General features: G+C 42.1%; 1 protein-coding gene and 1 long non-coding RNA gene across 8 annotated transcripts in view; one reads left to right on the top strand and one right to left on the bottom strand.

Annotated features, from left to right (window-relative positions):
* Positions 1-2952: 2952 nt before the first annotated feature.
* LOC139999835 (uncharacterized) lies at positions 2953-22645 on the top strand. Its single transcript, XR_011805307.1, has 2 exons — positions 2953-3072; positions 20545-22645. It is a non-coding gene; the product is annotated as an uncharacterized lncRNA (long non-coding RNA).
* Positions 22479-25788, bottom strand: part of ARHGAP6 (Rho GTPase activating protein 6) — a 317079-nt gene continuing 313769 nt past the window's right edge. For all 7 annotated transcript variants that reach the window (XM_027447629.3, XM_027447624.3, XM_038173015.2 and 4 more), the window contains one exon: positions 22479-25522. In XM_027447629.3, the coding sequence (XP_027303430.1) occupies positions 24816-25522 (707 nt within the window). In that variant the 3' untranslated portion in view covers positions 22479-24815. The remainder of the gene's footprint in view (positions 25523-25788) is intronic.

Raw genomic sequence — 25788 nt, 5'->3', positions numbered from 1 at the left:
ATGTAGTTTGAAATAAATGTTTGGTTATGAGCTGAACCCATTACTATAAAAGTGAGCAATACTGTAGCAAGAGAATATGTGACCAGCTGAAAGAAATACAGAATCATGAATCCTAAGCAAATAAAAACCTTCATAAAGGAGACATTCCAAAATATATTTCCAAACAATGGTTGACTGCAACCAAGTAATTCACACCCCATTGTGAAACAAACATTAGTAATTTTTAGCAGACACTGGGACTCAGAAGCAAACAATGATCCCTCCTTCTCTCTCTCTCCACTTCCAGGCTGCTTTACCATAAACAATGAGTAAAAGTAGCATTTATTAAGTCAAAGAACTGAATTCACTCACAGCTCTAAGGGGAGTGGCTCAGTAAAGGTATTTTTTACTCAAGTTCTATTTCTAGCAAAATGCTCTTAAAATATAATCAACCCACAGGCTTCAAAGCCCACTTAACACTTTAAAAAGATCACATTCTATCAAAAGTATTTTTGGCAAGAGCTGTGGCTATTGTCTTTAGTACTCCTCCTTCCAACAGCTGGTATGCTGTAACAGAAAGGCTACAAGCACAGGCCTCACATAGGTGACAGCCTGCACACACTAATTTTGTTAGTTATACTAATACTTACTTGGACTTGCACTTTTTATTGGTAGCCGAAAATCAAGCGGCTCAAGTTTACTGAGTGGGGACAATGTCCACATGTCTACACGTTAAAACAGCAACCACTTTTGCTCAAAATTGAATCATATTTCAATACAATTGATATTTTCCTATCGAGACTAGAGAAAATTTTATCCTTATTCAGCCAAAGATGCTTTACGTGTCCTCTGATCACGCTAAGTGTATAAATAAAACTCAGAATGCTGAAAGTCAAGAACACTGAAGTTTGCTAAAACTTCTGGTGCTTTCTTAGACTGGTAGGTATGAGGAACACCAGTTAACCTAAAAAGCCTCTCAGGGCACAGCTTTCAGGTCAAAAGCCTTGCCCCGACTTCTCTGGCTTGTGCAGGTGAGCCATCCTTTTCTTCCCAGGAACTCTCTACCCTAACAGAAGTAACCAAGTGTCCATTTCCTCTCTGGCACTATGCCTAGCGAATGTCAAAAGGGAGGAACATGCTCACGAGTGACCTCAAACTGTTCACAAGTTTTTAGGACTAGCTAAAACCTAACATGTTTGGTGAGTTTATGAAATCTGTAATCCACATCTGGAATAAAAACCATTCAGATTATGTGGCCTAAAAAAATTAACAAAATCAGACTCTCCTGAGATTTTAAGCTTCCTTAACATCAAAGAAGAAATGAAGTGCACATTTTTATCACTTTTAATCATTAACACTGTCTGGTTGATGTTTTACCTCATTTTAAAACGGAGGCTGCTTTCATTTTACCTAACCCATTCACCTGTCTATGCAGTACAAACTGGCACTTCAGAGGTTTGATTGCCACACAAAGATTGCCTGTACTTTTAATAACATTTGCTCTATCGTTACCAGTGTACACATCCTAGAAACAATACCTGTGTTTTGGAGACTTCAGCTAATGCTGAATTTGTCTGTTCAAAGAACAAAAGGGTTTCTTGAAGCCTGAGGAGACTGACTCCATTTTATAGAAATCTTAAGAATTTGTTATTGCACTGCAATAAAAACATAACAGAAATCCAGTCATAAAAGCACTTCAGCAACAGTTACATGCAAATGATTTTGCATTATGAGCAGTTCGAATGTGCCATTCCAAAAACTTCTCCTTCTAAGATTTTCTCTGAAAGTTTTGGTCCAAATATGAAATTTCAGAAAAGTGGACATTTTTTACTGTTGCAAATATAGTGCATCATGTCTTAGCTGGATTGTTTAAGGCTTCCACGTTGTTCTAAGCATTGCTTAAATTCTGAGGTTGAGCTTGCTGTAGAAGATGTGTGCTTCTCTGAAAGAATTGGCCTCAGGAATTTACTTTGGTTTCACTTAAAGGCTGGCAATACAACCGTCAGGATACTAAAAAAAGATGTCTCTTGCTTTTTTGTCCTGTATGGAGAAAGGGAGATGTGTGCCTGGTAGAGGTTCTGAGTAGTATAACATGGTCCTTTGCCACGAGGGGCAATAACACCCCTCAGGACAGAGGGAACAGTCAGACAAAGACTGCACTAATACTTTCCCTGCAGAATATTAGGATTTGTCACATCAGGGCAACACATCACTTCCTCTTACACAAGTCCCCTGAAAGTCAGTACCCCAGACCTTGCCCAAATACAAACCACAGCCCTTGCACCAAATATAAACCACTCAGTCACAATACCACCAAACACCACCTAGACAAGGGCAAGGGAATCAGAGCCCTACTCCAACCAACTGTGTAACCACAAGAAAACTGTCTCACTCTTCAGAGAGATTGTCCTGGCACCTCAGGAGCCCCTTAGCCCTCCCACAGACCTTGTCCTGTGTACTCAGTCTTCCCTGACTTCTTCAGACTGGATAACTGTGAACCCTTAAGACATGAACAGAAACTGCAAAGGCCTCTGTGTGACTCCTGCCATACAGAAGAGTTAGAATGAAGCCAAAACTTTATTTTTGTGCTTTTTCTGCTGAACAAACCTGTCCATGATGAGACCTAACTCAATACTTTGGTGAATGAGAACAACAAAACAGATGTCTATATTCTGCCTCAAATCTCCTTGACGAAATGAAAATATATATTTTAGAATCTCCAAGACGTAGCAGGGGATAAATGGTGCTACATACAAAATCTGCAAACCGTAGGAAAAAAATACAGAAATAAAAAATGTTTAATTACACACCCTTTTGAAGCCTTATTTGAGTATTTTTTGTACCACTTTATTCCTCCTAAAGCCTCAGTATGTAAATTAAGCTCACACAGACCACTTGCATCATGATTTCAAGCCATCCAAAAGTTCAGCTTGATTGACTGTCCAAGAACATATTTCTGGGAGGAAGGACTTAGTATAATCACCACTTGAAAATGGTTTATGAAAGAAAGGGAGAGAAAATGGATCTCAGACCTCATGGATCTCATGCATTTAGTGAATAAAATACTGAAGTTCCCTCACATGGATGCCAAAGGTAAGTTTGGCTTCTGGAGTTTTCTGTGTGTATGTAGAAACATAAAACCACACAGGGTTACAAAGCAGAAGCTATGCTGTGTTTGCTTAACAAATGAAATATAGATACTTCAATGAAAATTAAACAGTCAAGTCTTTGTTATTGTAGTAGAGCCAAACCAGTGTAAAAATCCATAGAATAAATAATCTATATAATCCTCTGGATAAAGTAATTCAACAGAATAACTCAAATCAAGAATTCGCTTATGCCTGTCTGCATGACTAGGTCTCCATCTTTAATTTAAACTGCAAATAGAATATGCAGTTATCTTCTGCAGGGCTTTGCAATTGCTTTTCTCTAAATTGGTTGTAGGATTCAGATGGTCCTTAATCTGGATGGGACGAGATATGTCATACAGAGTCTTGTTTCCAATTTCTGTTCAGGTTTTCATAATCAATTTCTTAATAGGATTATGTCGGGGTTCATTCAATTATCTCAGCACAGAGCCAAAAGTTTTCCTCAGTGCTGTGCATCACAGCAACACTCCTATTCTTGCTGTGACATATAATAATGTAGTTTATTCCCTATGTATTTGTTGCTATTGGCCAGCAGCCCAACTGACATAATGCTGGGTATGTCCTTAAAGAAACAAACAAACAGTGGATGGAAGAAAAAGGCAGAAATCTTTTCCAAGTCAAGCGTACAGTATGAAGGAGAGTCACTCTGCCTGGGGGGGGGAGGGGAACAACACTAAGAACTAATCCAAAACTCTCTGAATCATGAAGCATTAACAGTCAAAGCAAGGGGAAAAGCAGGAATAAATAGGATCACACCTCTCTGAAATTCCACTACTGATTTCTGTGAGAACCAGAGGCACTTCTGAAAATCCTGACAGGCACTGATGTTTTTTGTCCCCTCAGTTTGCTAAAAGCTCCTGCCCACTGCTACAGAAAGACCTCAGGCACAAACTAAGCCATGTGTGGGTGCATTTTGTTGTTTAGTACAGGCTCTCTGCAAGTATTTCAGCCCCTAAATACTAAGGTTTAGAAAAAGTCAGACTCTTCAGTAGTTGGACCAGGTGCAAAGATGCTAAATTCAATGGCTGTGTGCACCATGCAAACCAGCACAGGGGTTTGTCCTATTCCCTCATCTTGATAAACAAAAACAAAAACAAAACAAAACAAAAAAAAGACAAGGTTTGTAGGAAGTCTCTGCTTGGGGGCTAGATGCACACGACTGCAGTAGAGCGCATCCTCAGCAGGAAACTCAGCAGTTCACCAGCTCGGTGTGAGGTTACCACTGCAAGGCACTGGGCAGGGCTGCGGCTTGTAGGGCAGGATGCCCACCCATGGGAGAAGTTCCTCCATCCCTCCCGGGCACCCGAAGGGCTCAACTCGTGCCGCACCCATTTCCCTATCGAGCCTCCAAAAAATCCCATTCAGTCCTGATGCACCCCCTGCCAAACCACCTCTGCCACCGCCGCTCGTAGCCGACACGACAGTGCTGGAGCAAGCAGCTAGCTCGCTCCGGGGCCAAAATTTCTGCCCTCAACTTCCCTCCCCTTCCCCCTGGGCCGGAGGCGCTCCGTGAGCGGCGGCTGCCGCCTGGCGTCCGCCCCGCCGGGAGCTGGGGGCGGCGCAGGGGGAGGCGTGCAGGGAAAAACTAAAGCAAAACAAAGCAAGAGTAAGCACATCTGAAAAATTCCTCTACCCTGCTAGGAGATAGCACGCGATAAATCTCGGAGCGCTAACTCAGCGTTTCTGATCACAGCCATGAGAAACGAGGACGCACACCAGTGAGTGTCCCCCACTACACAGAGAAGTCATTTTGTGCTTTTATTTTTTATTTTTGTTTAATTTAATTCATTCTTGGAGCAAAGGTTTCCCCATGGGAAAAAAAATAAAAATAAAAATGCAATGGATATAGATTCTCAGAATGTTTGTTTTAACTAAATATTATTTTCATTACACAACTTTTTTTTTTTTTTACTTTTTTTTTTTTTCTCCTAACTTGAAAACCCAGTCTTAACCCTGGAAACATTCAAGGCCAGGCTGGACGGGGCTTTGAACACCTGATGTAGTGGGAGGTGTCCCTGCCTGTAGCAAATGGGTTGAAAAATCAGTTGTCTTTAAGGTCCTTTCCAACCCAAACAATTCAGTGATTCTATGACTTTAAAACCTCCTAAAATCAGTTCAGAGGTATATAATGGAGTTTGTCTTTTATTGCAAACAGTTTCCACATGGGCAGAGCACACAGGTTGGTAGACCTTGCTTCCTTTTTTTTTTTTTCTTTTTTCTCCTAACCTTATACCCCTGTGTGGCACCAGTCTTCAGAGAGGGGAGCTTTCTGCAGGGGTCAAGCACACCTCAGGACAGGCATCTTTGTTCTGAGTGCACTGGAAAATGAGGTCAGCTGTGTCCAAGGTCTTTGTGTTTCTTGTATGAGTCTGAAAAGTCTCAGATGAGGGAGTAAGATAAGAGGGCAGCAATGCAGTGTTACCCAAGAGCAATCAGAGCCCCATCCCCATGGTACTGAGCAGCGGATAGGAATAGCTCTGCATTTCCTCTGGTCATCCCTGGACTTCATCTCTCCTCTATGACCACTTGAGACCTAAAAATCACAAGCTCCTAACAGTCTGAAGTAAACGCTGCACATATATCCTTTAAACAAGCTGTCCACAAAGTGCTGTTCCAGCCCTACAAGGTCCCAAAGTAGCCACCACTGCCCCAGGGGACATGCAGCTGTGGGGCAGAGAGCAGCAAGAGGCCAGGGGCTGCAGTCAGGGACTCTGGGGTATGGGCACACGGATGAAGGATGGGGGAGAGGAGGCAGCACATTTTGTGCATGTGCCATAAAGGCAGCAGTAACTCACAGCTACTGTGGGTATCAGAGAGGTCAACCCTGGGGAACTACACTAAGCACTTGCTGAGCAAAATTCTGCCCATTCTGCCAAAACCCACATTGCAGGAAAGAATGAGGGTAAATTAATAGATCCTTCACTAAACATATGTATTCCCGAAGTTCAGTGTTTTCCTAGTTCACTGAACAAATCCTTATTTGCTAGGACATTTCCAGTCACTGAAGTTTAGAAACCCAGTCAATTACTGAAGAGAGGGAAATTGGATTATTCCTATATTTATATTCTAGCAAAACAAAATTCTTGCAGAATATACCTAACCGCCTATGAGAGGAAAAAAAATAATATGTAGTATATTAAAAGGATTTTAAGTCCATTGAGAGAAAGGACCTAATCCTGACTGTGACAGCATTCTGACAGTATTCTAAGAAAAAACACTTCATCTCTTTAAATTCATTCTATAAATTATGTAATGTACGTATTTATTTGCTAGGAAGTGTAAGCAGATCATAAAACAATATATGTCATGGGAGATGCACTGTAAAATAGACAGTTGTTTAAGCCTCAGGTGTCTCATAAGACAAAGCCAGACAGTGTTCAGCCTAACTAGCCATACCATCAGCATGAGCTTAGGAAAAAGAAGAAAAAAGGTTTTCCCAAGCCAAAAACACAGAGATTAAAACTCCTGGCTGACAGATGCCATTCTCCACTGCTTTGTGCAGACACAAGGATCCTGAGCAAGCTGGGCAACCAACTCTTCTAGCTTTTTTTTTCATATAGTTAAACAGTTGAAAATGATTATTTTGTTAAAGTTGAAAAGGAGCATCGCTTTTTTTTTTTTTCCCCAGTGGGTGAGTGTACATGTGTGCAGAAAGGTTTCACAAAAGAACACCTGAAACTTAGCACTTCTGGAGAAAAGTGGCTTGAGCTGCACATGAACTATGCTCATGGGGGTAAGCAAGGAGAAGTTCTGGCTAAAATACCAAGGCAAAATTCCCCAATCTTAAAATATATGAAATATATTTAATATATTTCATATATTTTAAAGTATACATATTAATATACACATATTAATATATATATATATATATATGTTTAGCATTCGTTTTGTGCAGACAAGGACTGAGGTTGGACATTTAAACTTGATGTCACAGAGGATGTTTAGCAAGGCTTCCAGAAATGCACACACACCTGTCTCCAAGGGCTTTAAAACCAAGACATTAGTGCTTAAACCACCTGAAACAGCTACAGGATAAGACAAAATCTCTTCAAGTGAAAGAGCTGACACTTTGACAACCTCTTCCCGCCTAGGACGGTCTTTACCTACCTACATGCATACATACTCTAAACTACAATCCCATTAATCCTATTTGAAAGCTGTTCTCTTGCAAATTACAGTCGCTTCTTGATGGATTTTTTTTCTGCTCAAGTTGAAATATACAAATCAACTATTTTCAAGGACCACTAGCAATTTTAATATCACTTCCATATATGTGCAAGTGCCCTCAGCTGCACTCACAGTGTTCACAGAGCATGCCATCCCTGTGGACGGATGAGTTCACTGCAAGGACTGAACATAGTTGGAGACTGCCTTGTGTATTTTTAGTGAGTATAGATTTCTTAATGATTGCTCTGCAGCTATTAAGGAAGAATTTTGTGAGGGGTCGACTTTAATGTTACAAGAGAAAGACAGGTTACAGCCATGCACAGGAGAAAGTTTCAGTTTTCAGCACAAATCTGTGGGGCCAACTCTGCAAATAGAAGCCTAGTGTTTCATGTGGCCTTGATTCATAAATCCTAGAGGGGGTTCAGTTGTTTCCACTCCAAAGAAGCAAACCATTTCATTGTCCTCTGAAATTCTAACATATTATTTATAAACCTTCAGACATCAAAATAAGTGGAATAAGCTAAGCATAACGATGTATATTTTGAATTGTTGTTTGCAGCAAGTGACTATGAGAATGAGCAATGGGAATACAGGTTCTTCCTGCACCTATAGTAATGCTTTTCTGCTTTCTTGAATTCTGTTAGATTATTTAACAAGAAACCAATTGAAAATTCACTGGAATAGACAGCTATGCCTATAGCAACAAACACTACTTCAGCATCGTCCAAAACATCAGAGATGAGGAAAAGAAATAGAAGATATTTTTTCTTTACTTGCAAGAACTGATTTCATATGCAGGGAAAAAAGAGCATCTCTGTCTCCCTGAAGATACTTCAGGGCAACCTAAAGACCTGTGCCATTGCTTTTGTCCATCTTGCATCTGAGTAGTACTTCTCTCTTAGGCAGCTTTGTGTATCCCAGAATGGATGTTTTCAGTTCAAGAGCAGGATTAAATAAATAAAGAACAGATCCCTGAAAAAAATTGTTTTTGTTTTCTTGGAAATAATCCCACATATCATTTCCAAATCAAACAAAACATTTGGCAGGACCTAAACCAAACATTTCAGTCGGTATTGGTGCTCCCCTGAATACAGCCTCTTCCTTTAGCATGGTGAGGACATTTACCTGAGGCATGGAAAAATTAGGTTCGGTCCCATTCACTGTGTAAGGGCATTTCATTCTTATCATCTGCCTTCTACATGCCTTGCTCGTCACGCTACAAGTGTTGGTCAGACACAGTTCCCTCGACTTTCCTTGTTCACACTGCAGAGCTTTGTGAAAAGCATTCAGCTGTTGTCTCGAGGAGGAATTGGATTACATCTCCCACTCCCTGCACATCTCAGCTCTCTGTGCATGTCTATTTTCCAATGAAAACTTGCACATTAATAATGCATGACACAACACAATCCTGTCGCTCTGAGGATGATCTACCTGTACATACCCTTTAGGCTCATAGTTCATGCCCTATCCTTAGCAGGGTGGAGGTACAGGACAAAAGATGTAAAAACCCTGGTCTGGAAGAGGTGGTTTTCAGAACTGGGTCTTCCACATTCTTGCTGGACTGGCTATTGAGTAAGTTACAGAAATGCTTGACTCCTTTTTATTCATCTAGTATAAAACAACAAAATTCACGCTACCCAGCAAGTTCAGACAAACAGCTTTAGGATGCCAAATCTGCATTTTTCCTTCAAGAAAATAAACCCTCTCCGCTATCCTGCTTCCAAAGGGATTAACAGGAATCTGCCAGCCCATCCCTCCAGGCTTGCCTATACAAAAGCAGCACTCCAAAAGAGCATTTATCTCTTGAGTCAGAGTGGTTTCCCATCTAGTAAATAAAATATTTCTTGCTCCTAATAAAGAGCAACAATTCATAGCTAATATCTTTAACAAGAACTTTTGATACATTTCCAGAAAATAAACCTGCAACTAATATCCTGGGACTGAGAACATTACTGATCTTGCCAAGTCAATCTAGTTTGGCTTGGAGTGTAAGGAAGATCATATAGGCCCTCAGGGTAGGATTTCTCAGAATGGGCTCAGGGTGAGCAGTTCTAGAGAGCAAGAGGCAGAAGGGAGTTAAAGGATGGGGGGAAAACTGCCCTCTCTGGCACAGCAGCCCCTGACTGGTCCCCGAGCAGAAAGGATATTCATATTCCATTCCTGACCTTCACAGCACTGACATATACATACACTGTAGCACCTGTCTTCAATAAAACCCTTACCTTCCATCTCACCATCCTTATTTCACACCACTGAGCACAGGATGGCCCCAGAGGACTCCACTCTGAGTACCGTGAAAGCTTCTGGGGAGTTCACAGCCAAGAAATTCAGAGGTGTGGAAAGCATGAAATATACAACAGTACAAACCAGGAAAATAAAAACATACAGAACAGAGAAAACAAGAAATGATTCAGAAACATTTTTTTTTTTTTTAAAGTGAGAAGAACAGATGGATGGAAATGCTAGATAAATGCTGCAGCAAATGTCTTTTTCATGACGTGATGGGGTTGGAGGGAGGGAGGCAACTGCTTGCCACTTCAGTCCAAGCAGGATGTGCTTCACACATATGATATTTGGTGAGCACAACAGGAGTCATGTTCTCCTGAGAGAACCGTGGAGACAAATATTAAATATATATATATATATATATATATATATATATATGCATGTATAGTCTGTTCAGTATGAGGATTGATACTGGGCATCTGCAAGCAGAAAGAAGAGTGTTCAGCTTTGTGCACAGTTACAAAGACCTGATAAAGCAGTGCTAGCTCATGATGTACAATTTCTGGATTTTGCACCTACCTTCATTTCTGCAGTGTTCCTTCCAAGCACTAACAAAACCCCTTCAGGAGACAGCATTTCCCCAGCCACAACACAGTGCAGGTAGAGGGGGACTGTTCAGCTGGGATTCTCTTACATGTATATTCCCAGGCACGCCAAGAATCTGGATGCTCCCTCAAAGCAGGACTCTTCTCAGAGATGAACAGCAATGATATGAGAATGCTCACAAGCTGTCTTGAAGGAAATCATGGCAAGATACAAGGAAACAACTTTTCCATCAATACAGTGGTCAAGCAATGGAACAGAGAGCCCTTAGAGGTTTTAAAATCTCTGTTCCAAAACTGGATGGGACGCAGCACTGAGCAAGGTGCTCTAGCTGTTAGCTGTCCTTGCTTTGAGCAGGGGCCTGAAACAGATGACCTCTGTAGATCCCTCAACACCAAACTGTGCTGTGAGTGTGCTTTCTTCTCTCCGCTCTGTCCTTAGTGTGTACAGCTGATCCCCAGTAATACATGACAGTTCATTACACACCCAGTTACACACTGGCCTCTCATACAGTTGTGATATTTTAGCACTTGACTCCTAGTCCGTCTGTGAGAGGCAAAGCTTAGTTTATTAAATCTCAAGCATCATCCATGAGTGGTATAGGCCCTTATGGGTCTTCACAAAATTAGGGTCTGAAGCTGTATCCTCTGCTTCAGGCACCATGCTTTGTAAAACTCAAGGTAACTCCCTACCCTCATTTCTTCCCAGCACTCACTCAAGGTCACGTGATACTTTTTGTCCATTTGACTCTCTTTCTCATCACAACAAAACCATCACGGTCACCTAGCTGTCAGAGGCCTGTGGCAGTTGTGTGTGGACAGACCACAACAACTCTTTGAGGAGACTTACACATGAGCTCAACAGATGATGTACAAGTAGAAGTTCTACAACTCCTGCTTGCCCAACTGCTTGCACCCAAGGCACAGCTGAAACAGCAGAGCCTGTGCCTAGCTTAGCCATACCTCGGCCGTCACCAAAGAAACCTTTAGATCCGTTCAACCCTCCTTAGGCTCAGAAGACTGAACATTGCCTAGGAATTCCCCTTGAAAATGTTGGGATTTGAGCTGCTTACAGGCAATCTTGTTTCCTTCTTTTATCCCCGCTGAAACCTAGCTGTGATTAATATTCACATATTCTGCTGGATTCTCTCTAAGCAGTACTAACAGATCACTTGAAAGCCTTCAAGGCTTCACTCCTTTTGATGTGGTTTTGCTGGCCAATACAAAACCTGGGTGAAATTACAGCCCGATTGAAAGCCATAGCACATCATCCTCTTTAAAATCCAGCAGCTTCCTGACATAGCAATGAGCTGCCTAGGAATATTCATCTTCACGTTTTACATGACAAAATGGGGCAGCACCCTACTTAGGTAAGACAGAAGTTTATGGGATCACTTGTTCAAAGCCTCTGCTGAACCTTCTGCTCTACCACGTGCACTCCCAGATGTGCTCCTGCCTTCCACAGTAATGGAGGTCTCAGGAGCCACTGATGAAGAAGAGCAACAAAGCCTGCCTTTCCATCCAGAGCCTTTCCTAAAGGAGAGATCTGGGGAACTATGTGGAAGCCTCCCTCATCCCAACGCTCCAGGCAGAGCAGCCTCCCCAGACGATAAGAGAACAAATTGCTTGTGTGCAACTGGACTACCCCAGGTGATGCCTGAGACATCATGCTGTGTTTAGGAACAGCAGCAAAATGGGGATGCTACCAAAGCTGGAGATTCTGTTTACAAATGTTTGCCTTGTGAGAAAAATCAGGTTAAAAAGTATAGAGAGCAGCTAGCTAGCATAGTGACGTCAGTTAATAATAATTTTCACATGGGATTTTGTGAATTTCTGTTCTGAGCTACCTGAAACTCTATGGCATAAGAAGCCCTTGCTAAACTACTTTATCTGTGCATAGCTCATTCACTCCTTTGAGCATCTATCATTCAATACTAAGGCAAATACTGAGAAACAGTTTTCTATTGCTCCTGCCTCTGCAAACAGGCATTAGAATAGGACTCACATTGTACTTGGGATGAGAGATGAGGTGAAAGGAGGGCTCTGGTGCTGCCTTTCCCTGCTTATTCTCCTCCAATACATGGAAAACATCCCAGTCATACCTGTGATCATGCAAAGCTTCGCTTTCTATTCACATGTGTATTATCTTTATGTGCCCCCTAAAATCTCCAGAAACTGATGCTTAAAATAAAGGAAAAATGCAGTTTACCTTACATGTGAGCTATGAGGGCACTTCTTGGGACGTTACACTTATAAAGCAACCAAGTGTTCAGACATTGTCTGAAGAGCACACAAAGGTCTTGGTCTAACATGCATACACGCTTTATATACTCTTTATGTATTTCCTTCTGACAGCTCCAACCTCACTTCTTCAAACAACAGCTTTTTACATTCATGAAAACAACAACAACAAAAAAGGTCAATACTATATAAGTCTGATCTGGCTTGCAATGCCTTACTGTTAGCGTGCATCTCTAAAAGGACTCAATGACTTAGGCAGACCCAAAATTTAGTGCTCGCTTCAGAGTGGCATTGCTGTTAGACATGTGAAAACAACCAGCGGAAAATCTGAAACAGAGCTTAATTTCCCTTAGAAAAGGCCCCCCACACAAAACTACTTTTATTTTAGTCCAGGTGTATCTACAAGCATATAATGTTCAGAAAACATAAAAAGAAGCTTAGCACCCAGACTTGTTGAGAGAGACAGTTGATGAGGCTTTTTCTCTGTTTAATCCCTTTGTGGGAACACAGCCCAAAACTCTCATACTTTAAAGAAAACCTTCACAAGCTCTGACATGCAACAGGTATTGGAGTTTTCATCTGGCCTACCTATGTGACCTGTGTCTTAGTTTACTGAATAAAAAGATATGCAGCTAGACAAAGATGCTGAAAGGTGAGGCCCATTTGGATATATTTAAGAAAAGCTCTTTTTCCCTTTCTCCCCCCTCACTGAACATCTATTTTGGCTAGGGAGAAGGTTGGCAGGGTTTGGGTTCTGGCCATGAGGAACTCAGCCCAGCAGCCTGGTCGCTCCGTGGAAGAATCAAGGCATTCAGCACAGCTCTTGTTGATCCAATTATAAAGGATTTACATTAACGCAATTGTGCAGTGAGCAGAAACTTTCTAAGTGGAAAGATCTGCTTCAGTTGCCGTGCTAGTGTGTTTGCTTATTCCTGCCAAATAAACAACATCTCCTGCTGGGTGATTGGAAACAAGTGTAAGAAGTTCTGGTCATACGATGCTAATCCTTACAGTATAATCTCAACTCTGCTCCACAATGGCTTCTCCAAATTGGAGAAGGCTGAGCTGGTCACACAGCAAAGTCTGTGGGTTCGCAGGGGGAGCTGGCTGTGTGGCCACTTGAGATCTTGCCTGAGGCTACACTGAGGATGGGAAACACCAGGGGCTCATAACTTGCCCATCTGCCTCCCCACAGGCTCGGTGCTCCTTGTGCAGGCCTCTCTCCTTTGCAAAACTTGCAGGCACCTGGGGGTGTGCTGCAGAGGGGTATCAGAGCTGTGAAGGAAGGGGGATGGAGGACAAGGAGGTAGCATGGAGTCCCAGTGCTCTAAGGGAGGGCTAGCATTGCTTTCACTGCAGTCACACAGGTCTGCATGAGGCCTGTATCAACAGCTGCCACCAGGACAAAAGTCAGGTCTGCTCCTCACAGTAGCAGTTACAGTCACAAGGAGTTGCTGCTGGGGAGTCATCTCTATGGCTGTTGAGGAGCTTGCAGCAAATCCACCAGGCTGTCTCCAAAGACGTGAAGTGAAAATTTGCCAAGTGGCAAAAGCATCCTGATTCTGGTACTAGTTTTTCATCTCTCTCCCTCCTGCCAATAAACCTGTTAAGATTTGTTCAGACGTGAATGCAAACCCAAGGGTCAGCATGAGTCAGCTTTTGGCTTTAAATGACAAGACCAAGCCTAGCTATACACTGGATATGCAGTAGACTTTCCTGTCCATTTTTAAAATGAACTGTTGCAGAAAAAGAAAAAGAAGAAGAGAAATGTAGAAGAGAAATTGTAGAAGCACTTCTTGCTGTGCCTAGACATGTTTATAGTAACATTAGCTATTTCAAAAAAAAAAAAAAAAGGGGGGGTGGTGGAAAGGAGATGGACAGGATGGAACCCATTACTAAGCTGTAAATATAAAACATGTCCTGAAAACTCTGATCTTATCTAGCCGTTATTGGCTTTGAGCTGTGCCCAGTGTTTCACTGTGTATGTTGTGACATACCTCAGAAAACATGGGAGAAGTTATCTACATTTTACAATAATGAAATGAGCTCCAGTACAGCAGAACATGGCAAAAAAATTCTGACCACAAAGCTGCACTAAATTAATAATGTGGTTTTATTGTCTCCAGTGCCCAAGTTTCCTTCCTTGCCTTGTAGTGCACTCAGCTCTGTCCCAATCCACTCTGTTGGGACTGATCAGACTTGACACTGGGTATTGCTCACTTGTTTGAAGGAAGAAAGGTCATGGAAGATTTTTATCTTTTTTTTTTTTTTTTTTTTTTAAATCTTTTCTATGAAAAGGGATAGAGAAGCTCTCTCTTCACGGTCTTGTCTGGTTACTTTTGTTCTTCTATTGCCATCTGCATCCCTGATGTTCCTTATCTGTGTGCTTAAGCTAATCCCTTGTTATCAGAGAGAAGAACATCTACATGTTCTCCCTGCTCACTCCCCTAAAACATGGAGTAGAAAATTGCCTGAGGCTAATATAAATATTAAACTGAAAATCTGCAGAACATCTCTCTTCACGGAAACAATCAGGCTCCTGCTCTCTCTCTCCTGTACACAATGCAGATCTAGTAGTCCAACAGTGTAAAAAGATTGCAGGGACTGAGGGGAAGAGCACAGAAAAATGAAATGAAACCAAGTCCACCTACAACAAATGCAACTAGAACATGCACCTCAGCCAGAGCTTAGGTGACAAGGAGATGATATCTGCACTGCCCCGTTGCAGCATGTCTTGGGAGTAATTCAGTTGTTCATTGCTTACCTGCAGCGAGGATCTGATGTTGGCTCAATGGCAGCTGCAGGAACAAGGAACTTCTCTTACTAACAGATTTATTATTTTTTTTTCCCCTGGAATTATTGCATTTTATTTCAGCCCCTTTCCTTTGTCTTCATGGCACATTCAAACTACTTCTGCAGTAGCAGTTAAGTAGCAACTTCTGCTACCAACTGGCATGGGCCTATGCTGCTGCCTTCCCCAGGGGACTCTTCCAAAAGGTGGAGCCCAGAGCCACCAGCTAAGTGACTGCTGCAATACCCTACCTTCTCCCTCCACCTAATAACTGGCCCCTGGTGATTTTAAGACACGGTTCTTCCTTCCCTGATAACAATCCATGTACCAGCCTGGGTTTAAACTTTGCCATCCACTTCTTCGAGACTTGTGAAACAGAACAAGGCTAGGAACATGCTTTATTTAAGCCAAAATTGCTTGGGACCTAGAGGCTCCAAGCCGGTGTTTCCACCCAAGCTGCCTAGTATGCAGGGTACTCCTCATGCAGGTTGCTGGGCTGTCAAGGAGAACCCTTGTTTGGTGCCTGAGGTGAGTTTGAAAGAGCCAGACAACCCCAGAGCCTGAGGCTTCCTATTCACTTCCAGCATACAAGTTGTTGGCCCTGTGCACCTGCAGCTCTCCATGTGCCTGAAACCATCATTGGCCCTAGCCACACCTCCTGACCCTTGGGTGTTTGGCTTTTCTGCACAACAAAAGCAAAATTAGCTTAGGGAACATAGTGTCCAGCAATGTACAAACTACCAGCAGCCCCTGGGTAAGGATTCTTCAGCATAGATTCTGAGTACTGGGCAGCACCTCCTTATCCTTGGGGAATAGGACCAGCTTTTCAAGTGACCCTATCTTTCCAGGCCTGCAGGAAGGAAATGCCCACCTCCCCTCCCCGCAACCACCCATATTGTGCCTAGCCAGGACTCCTGCTGGCCCTGACCTCCAAGCCCCACACAGGTGCAAGCACCTACCCCAACAGGTTCAGCATTTAACCCAGACACTGCAGCTGGAGGAAAACCACTACCAGCAACACAGCCTCACAACTAACCTCATCATTCCTGGGGCAGATATAGTCTGTCAGCACAGGTGTCCTCTACTACGTGATCCAGTCTGATCATCCCCTTCCCAGCTGGATGGATAAAAGGCAGAGGGCTGAGGTTAGTAGTAACCATGGACTGATGTAGTCCATGGTTATCTGGTGTGGAACAGTGGTGTTGCCATTGGTCTCCTTCACCAACATGGGGGAAAAGGAGAACTAGGTAATAAGCCCTCTGAGCTTATATAGACCCGGTATTTCCCAAGAGTAGTGTTCAAATTGCTAGATAACAGTAAAACACTATGAAGAAGGCGGGATGTTTTGAAGGTCACTTCTTGAGTCTTGTTTACTACACAAGGGAGAATACAGGAGCCCTAAGGCTAGAAGAAAAGCAGAATGAAGGACAGTATTACTCTGTCCCAGTACTTGTGTAGCAACACTGTGGTAGCAAAGCTCAACACCAGACAGTATGGGAGGAGGCAGTGATTTTGTTTTGACCCAGAACTGCCTTTGCTTACACATATTCTTGTAACTGCCTTCTCACCAGCACCAGGGATCAGACAAAATTACTTTCCGTGACACAGGACAAGACATGCTGGCTAACAGGTCTCGCCATGTCTCCAGGTTTCTCCATAGCCTGGTGACCATGTGCTGCTCTTGGATCCCACAGACCAGATAGGGACAGCGTGGTGTTGTCCTGACCTACTTCCAGGTCATTAGCAGCCCTGCTCATTTGCTTATACATTTTTCTCTCCTGCTCACCCCACCCCCAACAATTCATGGCTTCAGCCCCTTCTCTTCTTTTGGGTCTCCCTTGTTTTCCTGGTCTGGGTGTGCTGAGAGGCTGGGTATGGCTGTGCTACCTGGCCTGCCGGTCTTGTCTCTATGGCCATCTGCTCCATCCTGCCTCCTCATCATTCCTTCTGGTGATCCCACATCCGCATTACCCTCTATTCCATTGTATAAATGTTTCTAACTGCAAATCTTAGTCTCTCAAGGGTGGGAGGGCCTGAAGGTTCAGAAACTGATCTGTCAATAGCTGTCATGGGGAAAAAAGCACACATTATCCATTGTAAACAATCTTTATTCCTTTTTATTTATTTTTTTTATTAGAGGCATTGTTCCATTTACAGGGGAGTCTGCCAGCTCCCCAGATCCCACCACTCATTTACCACTGTCAGCTCACAGAAGGATCAACAACAGATCAAAAAAGGATCTTCTAAAATAATTTTCACCCACAGAAAATTCCCAGTGGGATGAAGCTGCTATTTCAGAGCACTCCCTATTTTATTTTTTTTAAACACACTGATCTTTTCACAGAGCACCTTAGTGCTACCATACGGGGACATTTTGGTTTTGGGGAAGATTTCAGAAGAACTTCCTTGCAGCTCTGAGCTCCCTCAGGGCTCCAATTTTCCTTGCTATAAGAACGCAGGCCACAGCTATATATTGAAGATACCACCCTGGTCAAGAGCAAATCTGGTAACCTTTAGCTACAGAAATAGCCTGTGGGTGTAACAGTGTTTTTTCATCATCTCACCCTTTTAAACCTTTTTTTTTTTAGGAGAAAAGCCAGATTCCTCTTCTATATTCAACACTCAGTATCCCCAAAGTGATTGTATGATTCTTGTCCTCGAGTGAACAGTTTGTTTCTACTTCAGTAACCCCACTTGGCAGGCTACCACACACATTTATTATTTTCTGCATGAGAAAGTGCTTTTCAGTCCAAACCTTTTTCTTTCTTTCCTTCTCCATTTTTGTATGGAGACTTATCTACTTACCTCTGTCAGTTTGAAAATAGTAACTGGGGTGCAGGTGACGTCTTTTTTCATTATCTAGGAGTTTTTAAACTCTAAAGGAAGCTTTTGATTTTTAGGTAGTCCTTTCTCAAAGTAGGCCAAATTTGCAGTTTTATTATCTACAAACACAGACATCCCCACACTCCCTCGGGCCAGCCTTGGTGCCTTGCCCAGTGTTGTGCATGATCATATGCATGTCCACCAGTGCCCTTCTCTCCTCCTTGGGCACGAGGACACAGGTTGGACACAGGTTGGAAAATAAAGACACCCACCAGAAAGAAATGGTGATCTGAGGTGTCCTACTTGTTTAACAAAAACATTGTTTAATATTGTTCAGTTTTATGTAGAAGTTTAAACAGTCATTGGAAGAGGGTCCAGATTCTGGTAACCATGTGGCTGGCAATGCTGCTCTCACCCCCTCTGACATGCTTTTCCTCTCCTTCCTAAATGCAGTCCTGGATATAAGTGGATAACGACAGCTCTGCTCTTCCCTTCTGCCTCTGTGCCCCTAAAAGTCCAGTGGCTAACACATCTGCTTACTCAGAAGGAGTAAGAGGATTAAAACCTGTCTTTTGTGAGGAAGATTTTGTTTGACCATTTCCCAGTGCTGCTTGGGATTCAGCACAAATTCACTTCTGTACTTCTAAAACGCCCAGGCCAGATGCTTTCATGAATTCCCTATTCACTTTGCATTGGCTGAACTAATTAATTAACTGGTCCAGTACATGAATACTTTCAGATCAGCTGGAAACTGAGTTTCCAGTGAATAAACAGATCCCATTTTAAAACAAACAAACAACAAAACAAGCAATTCCGGACCTGGCAGCGTCTCTCTCACACATTCAAAAAAAAAAAAAAACAAAACCCTGGGGTTTGTACAGCATCCAGAAGAGCTAAGCGTGAAGTCTCTGTCTCCTGGCTTCAGTGCCCCAGGCCCACGAGAGGAGCAAGGCCTCCACCAGCACCCCCAAGCCCAGCTTCGCCCGGCAGCCCAGGGAAGAGCACAGCATCACCGAGGCCTCCAGATGGGCTTCCCTTCCCCCAGGAGCTGTGAAGGTGTGCTAAGCCTCTTGCCTTCCCTGTCTGTAATTACTTGCTGGTGTTAGGCAATGGCTTTATTACTGCTGCCAGGATCGTCATCTGGCTTCTGTTTTACCAGGCCCTTTGAGTGTGATTCATTCAGCCAGATCTGGAGGGCTACTGTAAAGTGGTCTCTATTTGAGCAACTTATTTAGCCTTCCTTTGTAGGCTAGAAAGAAATGAGCTCTTCTAGCAACCATCCCTTCAAAATGGATTATCCTTCAAAGAAAGATCCAAGGAAGCCGTATGGCTCGTGGCACAGAAATACCTGTCTCTCTACACTGAATGAAAAGGGAGACGATGAGGGACTTGTCCAGATCACCTCTGGAGAGGCTTTAAACTTCAGAAAAATTAGATGAATGCTATTCTCAGAGACAGCGCATTTTATGACCGAGCACTCTGGGTGTCTACATGCCTTGAATAGCTCTGTGGTCTCTGCAGCACTGTCTGGACGCTGAGATGCCTTCCCCTAAAGCAACTGTAGCACAGCAGTAGTTCGTTTTTCTCAGTGATGTGAAAGAGCTTACTGATGTCAAGATACTCTTTAATGCAACTAAGAACCATTTCCACTGCTTTGCAGATCTCTGAGGTTATGGCATCGCACAATGAAGTTACTCTCTTTTTTTTTGGAAATGAATTCAAATAAAAAGGAAAAAAAAAAAAAAAAAAGAGAGAGACAGAGAGAGCATGGTAGCATGGTGAGACTTATGTCCTGTGTAATTCTGAGAAGAGGGAGAAGTTCCTGACCCTCCAGTATACCGGCATGAGCACAGAATAAGATGGTGCTTCAGAAAGGCTGGAATTGGAGTTTTTGACCTCAGCTGTTTCCTGTGGAACAACAAAAACAAGGGGGAAGTGGGGGAAACAGACCATACAACTATACATTCTAGCCCATTTTAGTGTGTCACTTCAATAGTACAAGAGTTTTAAGTGGTATTAAACTGTGCCATGTTAGCAGACTGGTCTTCTGATGTAGACAGCAGAGCTATTGAGAGATTTCAAGCACCCAAGACAGCAGTTGAGTTTGTGTAAGTTTATAACACAAAGCCTCTCTCAAGTGCTTAGTCAGGCTCTTGCCTACAAATCTAAGCAGCAAGCTTTGCAGTTTCATGAGTAATTTAAACACGGCTAACTGAAGGCTGCTGCCAGAGGGGACAGCCAGTCTTAACCATCTCTGAACCTGTCTGTCCCTTCCCTTATGCCTATCACTTGTCTGTCCCTTCCCTTATGCCTATCACTTGTGAAAGCCACTGAGCTACCTGAATCTAATCTCTACATTGTACAGAGCAATTTTCAGTCGGAGCAACAAGCCCTGGGATTCCTCCCACAACTTCAAGAGCTGGTGTAAAGATAGGGGAGGGATGGGGAAGGAGAAGGTGCAACTTTCTGACCAACAGTGGAACATGGTCTTGGTCACATCGCATTTCCAAAGACAGAAGCAAAAGTAAAATACTATTCTAAATCTGCTCTTTTCATTTTTTCCCAGGTTCAGAGGATCCCCACCACATTTGGGTTGTATCTAGAGGTTCATTGATTGCTCCCATTTTGTTGTATCCATGATGGAAGAGAGGAGGAACCCCTGCACTGCTGGAGCCCACGCTCACACCATCCACGTCTCACTTCTCTGGGAGGCGGTAATGAAGACTGCTGTGTAAAGAGGGTTTTTTCAGTCCTAAGCATGAACCAGTGTAGTGTGGTAAAAAGCAAAGGGAAAGAGCTGAACTGCAGGAGTTTGCCCTGAGGCCTTGTGGCTTCTGGAGACCTTCTCTAGTGTGCTGTCTGCTGAAGCAGAAACCCATGACACTTTTGCTATGGAAAGAATCCTGCTCCTGAGGGAAACAGTCAGAGAAAAGGCTTTGATATCTCCACGCTATGGACTTTGTTCATAAGATGAATATTATAAATATACAAGAGCAAGCATCAGAGGAAGAAAAATGTTGCACAGTTCTAAAATGGGATAGTACACACAGACATGTTGGCTGACATATATGTAAAGCTAGAAGTAATGATTAAGGGCTACATAAACCTCTTTTGAAGTACAAGACAGACATCAAAATCAATCACATCACCAATTTCAGCTTGGAATGACAAGTGTCTAACTCCTTAGCAGAGTGTCCTTGCTAATATCACATCACCCAGAACAACTGCTCGTGCTCCCAGATTACCCAAACATTCATTGCTTTGCCTTCCCATCACTTTGGCTTTCTTTCTCTAGCTGAAGACACCATCACTGAGGTGGACATGACCACCAGGCACATGCCATGAACAGGGAATGAACAGGTTGTGGTGGGAGTTCAGAAGCAGTGGGGGGGCCCAGGTGGGAACTGAGCTGGGGAGGTGGCAGGTCCTCCGACAAACATGTGCCTTCCTTCTGCCATGATGTGGGCATCTCACTTTGTCTCACAGCACCACTGACTATGAGCCCTTTCTTCCAAGTGAATCAAAGAGAAACTTGTCTAAAGTGAGTCCCTAAATAGCTAAAATATTTGGTGATAAATAATTGGAGCACTGAATTAGACATTTATACCTTGGACTATGGATGTTCTTTGTCCTAAAACTGGCCAATAACCTCTGATCACTGGTCAGTGGTTTTCTACTTTGACTTGTTTTTTATCAAATAAAAAATAGTGATTTTAAAGAAACTCCGTGTTTTGCAAAGGCTAGATTTACTGTGCAATATAGACTTCATTACAAACTGTTTTGCATTCAGAGTGTTGATGTGTGTTTACACAGCATGGCAGCCTTTTGACAGAAACTATACTGAGGTTCTCTCCAGTCTCTCTGTCCTACACGGTGGCAATAAAAATCTTATTTCAGACTCTAACACTCCCCCAGCCTCTGGTCCTGCTAACAGAGAGGGACTTACCCTGTCCACATAAGCTCCAAACTTTGGTACCTAGGACCACTATTTTCCATGTCTATTTGTCTTCCAGCAGTTCCAGCTGCTTCCTGTTATAGTAAACATTTCCTTCACAAAAAGTTTCAAACACCTGTTTTTGTTTGTTTTGTTCTTTGACATTTTTGAGGTTGGAAGACCAGGAGTCGAAGGAGAGAGATGCATACCTGCCAGATAATTTGATATGCTTTTCAAAATGTTTTTTTGTTTTGTTTTGTTTTGTTTTCCTCCTCTAAGTATTTACTAAGTTTAATAGTTTTCAAAATTTCTAGCTAAATCAAAAAAGCTTTTGGTCTAGCCCAGCTCTACCCCTTGCATACTGTAGCAAAGTGTAAACTTCCCCCAAAGCTATCAAAATTTAGGAAACCAGACTAAACTTACTGTTGTAACAGTGAAGTGTTAGATCTTATGTATGTATCTAAGAGGTACAACTTAAAGCTACTTACTACCTATCTTGCTTATGATAATTTTGGTCTGTCCTGTTCAAATGAAAATAGAGATAAATGATTCAGTCTTGGACAACGTTATTTTTAATTCATCAGGATTTATTCTATATGTTTTCTTCCAAGCAATTGTATATTGAAATGTGTGCAGACACATTGTCCTCTGAGTGTGTTGTTTTTTTGTTTTTTTTTTCCTCCATTTTTGCATAAACAGCATATTCATGGTAATATACACATATATACACATATATACAGAGAGAGGTACTGGCGAAAAGGAATCTCTTTATCAGGCTAAGTAGTTGTTAGACATCTTTCACTAAAAATGTTAGAAATGTACAGATATTCCTATATTTAGAAAAGGACTTAAAATGAGGAGACAGGTGTCTAGTGAACAGAGCATCTTCTGCAGCAGGATTTCTATCATGCCTGTTTTTTAGGACTGCTACAGATTTTGCTATAGCAAATCTGCATCAAGCCTGGGATGATACTGAAGCAAGATCAAATAATGATTGCTTGTGAGAGCTCTTTTTTAGTCCTTTCTTATATTCCAGTATCTTTGAAATTTGGGTGAGTTTGGTTTTGTTTGTTTTTCTTTTCATAATAATTTGATGGTTGCTGCAACATGCTACATGCAAGAATCTTTTGTATCAAGTCTAGTATCAAGGGACAGAATTGAAATTTATTCTAAATGCAATATAGATAAAAAGAGCTGGCCAACCTGACAGTGCTTCAACAGCCAAAGGCCAAATACTGTCCCTTTCTACTTGGGTTGGTACTTTTACATTATTACTTTACTTGGCAAATTGGAGATAAGCAGGCTCCTTTTATGATGGCTTTTAAGCCTTAGACACAAGCAAAACCTGGGATCTTGTATATTTAAGTCATATCTAAAAGTGGTCTTTAGGGCCCTAAGCCTCTTAGATGTTTTTAACAGAGATACTCAGGAACATAATAAAAACACATCAATTTTTACATAAACCTTACTAAAAAAAAAAAAAAAAAAAAAAAAAAAAGAGCAAAAATATGCTCATTGTTTTGCTTAGCCTTTTATTCCATCATTATGGCACAGGATAGAACTTAAACACAACATCACTGAATAAGTTTTCAACTTCATTAAAATTAACACTAATATGTTTTATGAAATTCTTTTGATATGATACTTCCCCTTATCAAGTGATAAAATAATTCTCTCTACAATACTGAAGTACATTGCCACCTGCTGGCCACAAACGTTTTTGCAATTTAAAAACACCAGAAGGCGTATAAAACATCAATATTTAACAATGCAGCATACAGTTATTGAAGTACTATTGACCCAGGCTTTGGCACAATATTTATAGAAACGCAGCTGTGAACTTCTCCAAATGGCATGTTCATTTCTGAAATTCTGTGACTCCCTTTTGCTAGCATCTCTGTCTTTATTTTTCTTTTCGCATTGTCTAACTTACTTAATGCTGAAGCTTTGCTATTTTAAAGGAAAAGCCATATTCTTTCTCAGTCATTACACACCTCAATTTATTGGGTTTGGTTTTCTAAAATTTGGATTCCAGTTTATTGTTTTAGAACAATACATAAAATGATACATTTATAAATATATATATTATATCCTGTATACATAACATTGTTTTTCCTCTAGAATGGGAGGGCAGACCTTTGCACTACATCTTTAGTTGGTTTAGGCATGGCCTTGCTCTTGATTTTCTGAACTGCTTCCTACCAGAATCTAAAAAAAATATTTTTACAATCTAACTTGTATCAAATTTTAATTTTGTTTGAAAATATATTTATAAGAAAAAAAAAAAAAAAAGGTATTCCCACCCCCCTTGCTCACTATTACCTTTATAAAATATATGGCTTTTCATGTTCCTCTCTTAGTGTTTTTCAATAGGCAGTGAAATGAAGGACAACTTCCCCCCTTAACATTTTTTTTATATATAAGCACAGAAACCAGCTTGTGCACTTTCTATAGAATTCCAATGCATATCACGGTAATGTAAGTGCAGTGATTTAAAAAAAAGCAGTCATGACTGATTGACATCTGTATATGAAAACATAATATATGATTATCATACAATACCCATTACAGAATATACAATCATCAAAACTGCAGATATATAAATACACTTTTAGCCACATTGAAGCAACAGTTTTATCTTATACACAGTGTACGCATACAGAGTTATTAGACTAAAATTTTCATCTTTTTTTCTCAAAAAGCTTGCTGAAAAACAGGAACATACTGTATTTGTAAATGGATTGCTTGACAGTGTTGTTAAGAAATTAAAGTGAACAAGGTTTAAAAAAAATTATATGAAACTTAGTTGGTAGAAAACACACGAGCCCCCAGTTTTCCAACATGACTGTTGTTTTCCTATGAGAGGGAGGCAGAGTTATAAGTGGCAGTTCTGTCGAGTTTGATCATACAAGGGTTTCTGGGAGGGCATCAGGGTTATCAGCTGATAAAAGCTCCCAAATTTGCCATCTCTCTCTTTGCCAATCATGCCAGTCTGGCTCTGAAACATTTTTACTGTTCTGATTGTGAGCTGCCGTTGAATAGATATTACCCACTTGAGTGTGCGGGGCCGATCGCTCCTGCCTGGAGATGGCCTGCTCAGGGGCTTTGGCTGCTGGTCCTCCAGCTGCTCTGGTCCCTGAACTTTTTTCCTGTCGTTGAAGTCTCCACAACGAGTGCAACGTTGAAGAAACGCCTGATCGCTGAGACAACGCAGAGCTTGTTTTTGCTGGGCCAGGGTACGGGGGAGGTGGCCTCTCTTTTCTGTAGGAGGGCTTGGCCGTGCTCTGAGAACAACCTGCGTGTAAGTCATACTCAGTGAGGTCCTCCACACTGCTTAAAGTCAAGTGCCGCTCTGACTTTGAACGTGACTGGTCCAAACTCCTACTGCTGGCTTCAATATGTGGGTTACTGCACACCCGAGATGGTGCAGGATGGAGCTGACACTCGGGAATGGCAGCAGTTGTCTGACTCCTTCGCATGACTTGTCTGCTGCTGTCCAATTCGGAGGAGCTGCCTTGCCATCGAGGAGAATATATGGATAGGTTCCCCTGGGAAAGAGAGCACTGTCCAGGTCGCAGCAAGCTACTTTCATAAATGTTTCCGTAAGAACCTGGGGTCCAGAGTAAGAAAGACAATGTCAGTCTGCACAGTCCCTTACATGACATTTTACAAGTTTCTGCTTTTTCCCTGTGTAATACCACAGAAGAATGATAAGGGCTTTTATCATTAGGCTACACAATTAAAAGTTTATCAGCCCCCCCCACCCACTGGCTGAACCTTTGAACCTGGGGACACAGAGCAATAGCCTTGCATCTGTCAGGCTACCAGATGGAGGGTAGAGCTAGGCTCTTTTCAGTGGTGCCCAGTGCCAGGACA

The sequence above is a fragment of the Anas platyrhynchos genome, chromosome 1 (assembly GCF_047663525.1).
Source record: "Anas platyrhynchos isolate ZD024472 breed Pekin duck chromosome 1, IASCAAS_PekinDuck_T2T, whole genome shotgun sequence".
NCBI classification, from domain to species: domain Eukaryota; kingdom Metazoa; phylum Chordata; class Aves; order Anseriformes; family Anatidae; genus Anas; species Anas platyrhynchos.
The sequence above is the reverse complement of the archived record's forward strand: the minus strand, read 5'-3'. Positions and strand labels throughout refer to the sequence as shown.